We start from the raw sequence: 10,723 nt of genomic DNA on the forward strand, positions 1-10,723 counted from the left end.
GATATTGCTGTGACAGACCTGACCTTGGTGTTTTGGGGAGGACTGTGGAAGTCCTTGAAACTTTGGGCTGGAAAAGCCATTGTGTGCTCAGAGTTTGTTGCTGTGGCGCTTGGAACAGTTACGCTGAAAGAGTTGTAGATGACGGAGGCCTGGCTTGTGAAGCTTCAAAGGGAAGCAGAGACTATCAGGGCTGTTCGTGTGAGATTTTGGATTGAGACTCTGTGGGTTCTGGTCGGCTGGGGCTGAAGAATCAGCTGTGATTAAGAAGAGACCAGAACCTGAAGCAAAACCTTTGCTTTACTGGGACAATTGATGCTGCTCAGCTGGGGCTGAAAAATCAACTGTAAGTAACAAGAGATCAGTATCACTGTGGTGGAGTCTTCTGGGGGGTATTTCCACAGGGTCAGCACACAGAGGGGACCCGCTCCTCTATTTCAAGCTGGAAGCAGGACTTGGTAATGTGTAAGAGTCTCCTGCATGGTTCTGGTGTTGAAAGCATGAAGGGGTCACAGAACAGCTGAGGATTGGCACTCTGAGAGGCCAGGAAAGGCCATAGGGGAAAGTGCAGGCTCAGTTGCAGTGAAGATCCCAGGATTGAAGGGATCATGGAGAGAATCTGAGGCTTTGCACCCCAAGAGGCAAGAAGAGGCCATTGGCGAAGGTGTAGCCTCAGTTTCAGTGGAGACCCCAGCTTTTTGGAGATGCCAGGACCATGGGACAACCACCAAGGATAGCAGTAAGTGTGGAATGGAGCTGGCCTAAGTGTGGAATGGAGCTGGCCTGGGTCTGGGAGACGAGCTGAGTGTGCTGTGGACTGCAGAGTCAGAGCAGTGGAGCTGCCAGTACCCTTTGGAACCCAGAAGATCGTGAGTGAATCCAGATGTCCAGCCTCGAGCTACTTTGCTGTTTGGTTTTGCTTAGGTGTGCCCCATTCTTCCCTTTGAAATAAGACAGTACTTGTTTTGGATTTTACAGAAGCCCACAGTTAAGAGACTTTTAAAGAGACTATGGACTTTTAAGTGTTTGGATTTTTTAAGGACTGTGGGGTTTTTAAGATTGTACTGTCTTATGTTGTGATATTAACATCACATCTTGGGGACAAAAATCGGAAAGTTTATGGTTTAATAGTGATTGTGTGTCAAGTTGACAAGGGGTCAATTATGCTGGATCTGTGGGGCATCTTCTTGATTGTTGAGTGATGTGTGAGGGCCCAGCCCACTGTGGGTAGTGCCACCCCTGGGCAGGTGGGGCTGTGTTGGATAAGAGAGCAAGCTGAGCAGGAGCAAGCCAATAAGCAGTGTTCCTCCATGGCCTGTGCTCCAGCTCCTGTTTCCAGGTTCCTGCCACAGTTCCTTTCCAGGTTCCTGCCAGAGTTCCTACCTTGGGCTTCCTGATCAACTGCGACCTGGGAGATGCAAGCTGAATAAACCCTTTCCTCCCCAAGTTGGTAGTGGTCAGAGTATTTTGTCACAGCAATGAAGAACAAACTAAGACACTGGCTATGCAGTGCTATCAAATTGTGGCTAATAACATGGCCTTTAGGTTCATTCATGCCTTTTCATGACTTAATAACTCATTTCTTTTTAGCACTAAATATTCTATTGTCTGAATATATCACTTTATTTATCTGCATTCACTATTTTTCTCACTCTTGAGACAAAATACCTGAGAAAAACAACTTAAGAAAAGAAACATTTATTTTGGCTCATGGTTTGAAGATACAGTCCATGGTGGCAGGGAAGACAGGGTGGTGGGAACATGAGGTGAGTGGTCACATTGAGTCTGTAGTCAGGAATCCCAGAGATAAAAACTGGTGCTCTGCTCATTTTCATTTGCCCCCTCTTTATTCAATCCAGGACCCCAGTGCATGGAACGGCGTTGCCAACATGCAGGGTGGTTTCCTGCCTCAGTTAACCCTGTTTAGGAATTCTCACTGACATGTGTAGAGGTTTATCTCCTAGGGGATTCTAGATTCTGTCAAATTGACAGAATTGGCCATCACATCATCCAGTCACTTCCTCGAGTCCTTTCAAGCTTTAGAATAAAAGTAAAGCTGCTATAAACACGGTGCAGATTTTTGCATGGTTATGAATTTTAGTTTGCATTTCCTTGGTAACTGATGTTGAATATTTTTATCACTTAACCTTAAGTTATTTATGTATCTTTTTCTGCCAAGTGTTTATCCAAATATATACCTTTTTTTATTGAGCTACCTTCTTTCTTGTTAGATGCAAGAGTTATTTATGCATTCAGAATATGAGCCCTTATGTTAGATATATTGTTATGGTTGGGAATAGAGTGTCCTCAATATCTGGCCAGTTAGTTCACTTGGTTAAAGCATGGTGCTGATACAATGTCCTCAAAGACTCTTGTGTTAAAAGCTTGGTTGAGAGCTGATAGGGCTTTGGAGAAGTGATTGGGTCATGAAGACTCCTGACTTCAATAAGTAGCCCATTGATAGATTCATAATTTGGTGGTGTTTTTGAGAGGAGATGACATTAGGAGAGGGAGTTTGGTTGGAGGAAATAGGCTATTGGTAGTAGGCGTTTGAAGACTGTGTCTTGTCCTCACCCACTTCTAACTTTCTCTGTTGCATGACTGCCATGAGATCAAGGGCTTTGCTCTGCCACATGCTTCTGCTCCCATGATGCTCTGCCTTTCCATAGGCCTTAGCATTGGTCATGGATTGAAACTTCTGAGTCTGTGACCAACCTTTTGTTTGTCAAATATCCAGTGACAAGAAAAGTGGTTGGCAAATGTTTCCTGTGTTATGGTTTATCCTTCATACTTTTGACAATGTCCTTTAAATAGCACGACTTTAAGCTTTTGATGCAATCCAATTTACCAGCTTTCCATTTCCGTTCTTTACTCTTTGTGTCTTATCAAGAAATCATGGTCTGCCCAAGGTCATGATTTTCTTTTATATTTTCTTCTAGGCATACTGTAGTGACAGCTTTTTCATATGCTACTAAATTTTTCTGTATTGTGCAGGAAGGATTTGTTTATTTTCTTCCATACAATTATGCAGTTATTTTAGCTGACCCAAAACTTGCTATATAGGCCAGGCTGGCTTCAGTCTCAGAGATCTGCATGCCTCTGCCTCCTGAGTACTGGGATTAAAGCCGAGTACCACCATACATAACCAGTTCTTTTTTCTTTCTTTTAAACTCTCTCCCCCTCCCGTCTCCCTCTCTTCCTCCTCCTCCTCCTCCCTCCCTCTCCCCCCCCTCCCTGAATCGGAGCTGCTGTCCTCACCACCCTGAGAAGCCTGTTTGGCAGGCACAGAGAACTGGAGTTACAAGCAGTTGTGAGCTGTCCAACATGGGTGCTAGGAATGGAATTCTGGTCCTCTGCAAGAGCAATAAGTGTATTTAACCATTGAGCCATCTCTCCAAGCCATCTGACTTTTCTTTCAGCCAATCTCACAAATGATTTTAATGTTACCTCTACAGAGGGAGGATGTTATAGTAGTCTTGAAGGCCCATTAAAGGAAAGTTATTTCCCCCTGCTCAAGAAAATAGAATTTAGGGTCTGAGAGATGGCTCAGAGGTTAAGAGCACTGGCTGCTCTTGCAAAGGACCTGGGTTCGATTCCCAGAACCCACATGGTAGCTAACAACCATCAGTAACTCCAGTTTCAGGGGAATCTGATGCTGTCTTCTGACTTCTACCAACATTGCATGATATACAGTCATACACAAATAATAACAATACAGTCATACACAAATAATAACAGTAATAATAACAATAATAAATAAAATAGAATTGAAGTTTTATCTCTGGCCCTGGGTGGAGACCTAACATTCTAAACTACCCAAAACAGAAGAGTTAATCCAGCTAGGCCTATCAATCACCTGGCCAAGAAACTATGTCTCTGGAAGGCTGATTCACCTTAATCCAAGCTAAAGAGATAGGAGGAATAATTACCCCTTTATAAGAGATAAGTATTTTTCCTTCCCTAAGTGCAGTTGCTTATGGAGCCATAGCCATGCAGTTTTCTGCTAAGATCTACCCACTTTCCTGTCTTAACTCAGAAAAGCATAACTTCCTTTTTCTTCTTTTCTACCTCTTTCATTCAGATACTGGACTAAGCCTGGGCATGCTTTTCCAGACACTCTGGGCTTTCTCTCTCCTCTGAAGTTAGCTCCGACACCCACTCTCTGTCATGCAGCTGCTTACAAACAGCTTGGTTTTCTCTCTTCCTCTTCTCCATCTTCCACCTCCTAGCAGCAGTTGAGATTCACAACTTACCTGCCCTGAGAGGTTTTTTTGTTTGTTTTTAAGTTTTTTTTCATTATTTATTTTTATTTTATGTGTATGAGTGTTTCACATGCATGTGTATAAGTGCTGGGGAGGTCAGACAGCATGTTAGATCCCCTGGAACTGGAGTTACAGATGGTTGTTAGACATCATGTAGGTGCTGTGAACTGAACTTGGGTCCTTTGCAAAAGCATACAGTGCTCTTAACTGCTAAGCTATGTGTCTAGCACCATTCATTATTATTCTTTTTTAAACTATTTATTTTTGTATATGACTATTTTACTTTCATGTATTTAAGTGCATCATGTGTGTGCAGGCCAGAAGAGGGTATCAGATCCCCTGGACCTGGAATTATAGTTGTTAGCCACCATGTGGCTGCTGGGAACAAAAGCATCCAGTGCTCTTAACTGATGAGTCATCACCCAAGACCCCTGGATATCTTCTTTAAAATACGATCAACAATAATCATTCTAAACCTCTGATCCTGCCTCCACCAGATTTGAAGTAGCTTGGTTGAGGATGATTAGACACATCATTAAAAAGTTTGCAGTGCTGTCATATACCAAAGACTGCACCTTTGGTAGCAAAGACAAAGACATTCTTCTTAAGATCATTCATTCAGAATGAATAATCAATTGTATATGGCTTGTACAATTCGAAAAGATTTGCTCACATACCTCAAAAAAAATCACATTGTGTCTTATGAACACTTTATAATACTAAAGGATTTCATGATGTTGTTCATAGACAGCTAACATTTGAGAATATATTTGTATTGATTTTAGGGTTAACTGTGGAAATTTCATTTAACGGCCAAAGGAACATATGGCGACAGAGCAATATTATTTCAAAATGCTAAAAAATTTCCCTTAATATCTTTCTCTGATTTATGTGGTATAAACAAACTACATAATGGTGCAGGGACTATAAAGGTTTTATTACCACTTGTTTGGTATTGCCTGCATAACTCACTCTGAGTACCAGTTGTGGTTATCTCAAACTAAGTACCATAAAACATTTATAGCAGGCCACTCTGTTTCCTACACTTTCCATAGAGACAAATTTTTTAGTGCTCACAAAAGTACTTATAAATATAATAGCTAGTTGTGAAGGCTTGTTTCATTTAGATTCCAGGTCTCCAGACTGCTGGAAGAAAAGTAAATGTTGTAAAGGAGATTTATGTTACTTTTCAACAGGATCTGATATTTGGCAAATTCCTTCCCCAAGGAAAATCACTTTCCAAAGACATCCTTAGTAAATACATACTGTAATTAACATAAAACTGGCAAGGTCACTTGTGTCCACACGTGTGAATTCATTTGTAAATAACGACTACTTTCTTTACTTCCCCACCCAGGGACCAGGCTCCAAGCATCACAGGTGCAGAAGAGCTTAAAAGGAAGAATGAATAGGAACAAAAGGATGTAGGCGCCAGGAGGAAAACAGAATCCCTCAGAACAAAATCAACAGAGGAATAGTAAATCTAATACCAAGTATTACTAAAATTTAAACTGCTTTTTAGATGGTCATCAGAGATAGAGTATCGACTTTATTAGGTCTTCCACTACGCTTGTCTGATTTGCTTAAACCTTTATGTTAAATCTTTATCTTGAGGGATAGATTTCTGTGCTAAGCACATACTACGTGTTAAGCCAATATTGATTTTTAAAGGGAGGTGGTCATTAAATCTAAACTTCACTGTTAATTTTAACTTTTAATTTATGGCTCACTAGCCAAACTTTTTCTCTGATCCCCAATTTCATTACTCATAAGAAACAACTGATTGGCAATGACACAGCCTCAAAGTCATTGAATTACATACACCACACAGCTTGGAAGTCAGATAAGGACATGTTTGGGTAGAGTTTTGCAGAGATTACAAATCTTGAGCAGAAAACTCCAACACGTAGTGCATAGTGAGTTTAAATTTATTGTAATTAAAGTCATCCAGATGGTAGTTGGATTAATCAATGAAGAGGCAGTATTTATCTTGGGATAAAAGATTCTGAACTCCTGAGAGAAAATCCCCAAGGTGGGGGTGGGGACAGTTAATAAGAGCCCCAGGGAAAGGCCCTTTCGGAGAGGATTGGAAAATAATACGTTTGAATTTGAATCTCTTTGAATATAAATCTCCCCTTAGCAGCAGGAACAGGGTCCTCTAAAGCCCAGTAAACTCTGAGCAGGAAGGGGGTAAAACGGAACTGTGCAAAGCAGTCCGTTCAGTTAGTTGTTGGTGGATTTGACCGAAGAGAAAAAAAATCGCGACCTGGGAATGGAGTGTCTGAATCCCTCAAAATAACCCGGAAGGGTCAAGTACCGAAGTGCAGGCAAAGCGTTGACAAGCCTCCCCAGCAGCACCCCACGCCGGGTTTCCACCGCACGTCCCCTCCCCCGTGAGGACCCTTCCAACAAGGCGTGCTGGCCGAGCCATGAGGGTTAGGAGTCCGCGGTCGCCCGTGCTGGTTCTCGGGCCGGTTGGCCCCGTCTCAGCCCAGGCGGCCAGCAGTGTGCAGCCCGGCCCCGGCCCAGCCTGGCCCGCAAACCCGAACCCCGAGCCCGGTGCACCGAGAGGAGGCGGGGCGAGGCCGCGGGGCGGAGGGGCGCGGGAGGTGCATCCTGGGAAATCCAGCAACATGGGGCGACGCGGCCGCGGTCGCTGTGGCCGCCGCGAGTCCCGGCCACGGGCGCCGCCGCTTCCCTGACGTCCGAGCTGAGGCCTGGCCGCCTGCCCACCCCCCACCAGCCGCAGCCGGGGCTCCTCGCGGCCCAGCCTCACCCGGCGCTCTGCGCTCCCGCCTGTCGGCTGGGCCATGTAAAGGGGCAGCTCCGGGCAGCTCCCGCCGCCTCGCCTCGTCTTCCTCCCCGCGCTCCTCCCGCCCGCGCCCCGCCGCCGCAGCCCCCGCCATGGACGCGAGCTACGCGCCTTCGGGCTTTGCCGAGCCGCCGCCCGCGCCCCCCGCCAGCGCCGCCGCGCAGACCCCTGCCCCCGCCTGGGCCTACGAACCCCGAGTCAGGGCCGCCGCCTCCAGCCCCAGCTGCAGTGGCAGCAGCCCCAGCCTCAAGGCCAGGTAGAATGGATGATGGGGTCGCGGTGGGCCAGGAAAGGCCGGGGATGCGATCCGGGCCTTGGTCGCCCCCCCCCCCCCCCCCGGAGTCCTCGGCTCGCCCTCTTTCTGCTCGGGAAATGCTGCTGACGACTCCAGGCGGGTGGTCCCGGCTGGGTGGGGGGTGCAGGGTGCAAGATTCGCGTCTGGGGCCGGTCGGAGACAGTGGCCAAAGGGAAGGTTGGGCGGGAGTAGTGGGACTCGGTCACCTCGCGGTCCTGGTGAAGTTTAAGCTCCAGGCTGAACTCTGTATCCGGGGACCCGGGGCTGGCTCTGGGGGGAGGCCTAGTGGGGCGCCGCGGAGTTCGGGGCAGTGACATTCCATTGTATGGGAACCTGGGTGGCCGACATTGTGGGCTCGGGGCCGCGGCCGTGGGAAGGGGGCAGTGGCAGAGGAAGAGGCGCGAAGCCTCCTAGCTGACACTGGGGGACCCGCGGAGGCTGGGAAGCCGCGGGGCGGAGGGCCCGGGCGGGAGCCTGGCGGGGCGCGAGGGCTGAGCTGGGGCTGGGTGACATATGTTTGCAGCAGTGGCCCTTCCACGCGTTCAAAGTTGCTCTTGTGTTTCCTCCGCTTGTAACAACAGCAGGAAGTCAAGACTCCCTCTTTGCATTTTCTGAGCCTTGGGGGTGCCTGAGAGTTGGGAAGCAATTGAAGGCTGGTGGTCAGTGGAGGCCATAAAGGTTGAAGACCCAAAAAGCATGCATCTCCATCTCGGCTTCTGACGCCCGGATTCTTTCTATAGTACGGGGGGGGGGGGGGGGGGGGGGTGTGGGTGAGTGCCTGCACAGGAAAAGTGGTCTGCCCTCGTGAGGGAGGCAGCTTTGCTCCTGCATAACCCAGGGAGCCTAAAATGTTGACTCATGTTTGATATTTAAACTCGCGGGAAATGTGTGTAGTGCCACACTTTGAAACGGTCCCTTTTGAATGATAACTGGAAGGCGTGGTCTGGTTTGGAGGCTTTGGGAGCGGGGTGTTTTAAAGCCACCTCTCCTGAACAATACTGAATCTGGTAGGTGCAATTTCTGATTCCAAGGACTGGGGAATCCTAAGTTGCTAACGACTTCATCCTCAGCCACCAACAGGAAGCTTTCTGGCTTTATGATCTATGTTTTTTCGTATTTTAACTACACAAGTGAACTTTTTAATTTCGCGGTATACATTCCGGTAATCTAGGTGATCTTCTTTGTTTCTATGAAAGTTCCACTTTAATGATTTGCAATAGATATACAAAGAGTAGCTGCTGGTCTTTGTCTTAGATTGTATTCTGGAATTATTGTGAAAGAATGAAAAAATAATTGCTTCAACAAAAAGGAAATGAGCCTCAGAAAATTTTAGGCCTTTTATTTTAAAAGAACCAGGATTTTTTTTTAAAAAAAAATGCGATTTGCTAATTTCCAAGCTAAATGTTGAAATGTTGATGTCTTTTAGAAATAGCTGTAATTTTGTTTTATATATAAACAAGCCATTTTGAAGAATTTTAGGATTTTTGATGCTTCTTTCCTAGTTGCTTTTTAGTGGTAATTTAACTATCATTTTTCACATAGCATTTGCATTGGCTGTGATAATTTACAAATTAACTCTCTTCAGTGAACAGCAATGAGAGGTATTGTGCGGTATTTCTTATATTTTAAATGAAAAATGTTTTATTAGGTCAATAAAAGTGAAAAGCAACCTAGTTGTTTTCTGTTACTTCTTTTAGCAGACTACTTCTAAGCAAGAAACTAAAATTGACTGGTCATATTTTCCAAATATTATTTAGCAAGGTAATACAGAATGACTCCCCAAACATATTTGAAAACAAGTTAAAAAGGGATGCATTTTCTGTTTACTGGAAGTTACTGGTTTTTAAATGCAACCCCCCTCCCCATTTCTTAAAACATTTTTGGAGGGGTGTGGTCAGCTAAATTATAGCATAGAAAATGCAGGCTTTCTCCTTCCCCCACAAAACCTGCTTTGTTAACATGTGTTAGGATCAGGCCATCTGTACAGGGCTGCACACACTTCTTAATTGTACCTTACTTTATTCTTCAAACCATGCTAATGTCCTTTGATTTCAGTTACATCAGAAACACTGTGTCTAGAATGTGCCTTCTGAGTCCTTAAATGTCCAGTATCTTAGAAAGTTAATCATATTTTTACATCTTAAAAAAAAAATCTGTTTCATGATTCATGTATCAGTTGCATGTTTCTGTTTCCCTTCCTGGCAGTTTCTTCTGAAGGTGCAAATGAATAACTGTGATGATGTAATATGGATACTTATCCACAAAGAATTAGCTTGTCTGCTACCTTGTTTCCTGTAACATTCAGGAACTGACAGATGGTAATGACATTCACTTGTTACTGACATGGGATCTAACATCCTACTTTATGGTTTTGTTTGCTCCTAAAGTGCATTTTCATCACTTGATGGGAAAGTGCTTGGTAAATCATTTTTTAAGAGTTTGAAATGGTACTTTCTTGGCTATAACAGCTCCATCAGATATTAAATAGTTTGATTGTTCTAACAGTTGAAAAAGAATGAGAAACTCTAGCTTTTTTTCCTTCAAAAAGGGTGTTTATGGAGAGGTTTTTGGCCCCAAATGTTTCTGAAACAGTACTTGCTAATTACTTGGATAATTTAGGGATGGGAACTGGTCTTGTACATTCCCATTTGTTGGTACACTTCTCAGTTTTAGAAATTGAATGAGCATACCCCCTTTGCCAGTCACCATGACCTTTTGCAGGGGCTGTTTGAGGTGCTGTGTACTTTTGGAAATAAGAAGTCATTAAGTACCTGCAGATGTGGTGCGGCCCCTTCTCTACCTGATAGTTCTATGGACCAGGAAGATGCATACTGTTTCATAATGGTGATTCTAGATGCTGAGTGCATATTTGAACGCATAACAGGAAGTGATTGAATAGAAACATTAAAAAAAAAAAAGAAGAAGAAGATTTGAAGGGCTGGAGAGATGATTTAAGAGTATGTACTGCCCTGCCCTTGCAGAGGCCCCGAGTTCAATTCCTAGCACCCACATGGGGTGGCTCACAACTGCCTGTAAATCCAGCTCCAGAGGATCCAACACCTTCTTCTGGTCTCCATGGCATTGGCCCCCATAGATACACACATATACACAAAGATAAAAATAAATATTTCTTAAAATATTCTATTATTTTTATTTTATGTGTATGCATGTATTGCCTGCATGTAGGTAAACACACCCATGTCATGCAATGCCATGGAGGTCAGAAGAGGGCTTCGAATTCCCCTGGAACTAGAGTTAAGGACGGTTCGTAGCAGCCATCTGGGTGCTGGGAATTGAACCTGGATCCTCTGCAAGAGCAGTCAGTGCTCTTAACTGCTGAGCCATCTCTCCAGCCCC

At 44.8% G+C, this 10,723-nt stretch overlaps 1 protein-coding gene across 3 annotated transcripts in view; it reads left to right on the forward strand.

The window, feature by feature from the left end:
- Window positions 1–6,880: 6,880 nt before the first annotated feature.
- The window catches only part of Qser1 (glutamine and serine rich 1), a 92,197-nt gene continuing 88,354 nt past the window's right edge, over window positions 6,881–10,723 (forward strand). For all 3 annotated transcript variants that reach the window (XM_029555290.1, XM_008851544.3, XM_008851533.3), the window contains exon 1: window positions 6,881–7,327. In XM_029555290.1, the coding sequence (XP_029411150.1) occupies window positions 7,164–7,327 (164 nt within the window). In that variant the 5' untranslated portion in view covers window positions 6,881–7,163. The remainder of the gene's footprint in view (window positions 7,328–10,723) is intronic.

This window comes from Nannospalax galili, unplaced genomic scaffold (genome assembly GCF_000622305.1).
Source record: "Nannospalax galili isolate Female #2095 unplaced genomic scaffold, S.galili_v1.0 scaffold11, whole genome shotgun sequence".
Taxonomy (NCBI): Eukaryota; Metazoa; Chordata; class Mammalia; order Rodentia; family Spalacidae; genus Nannospalax; species Nannospalax galili.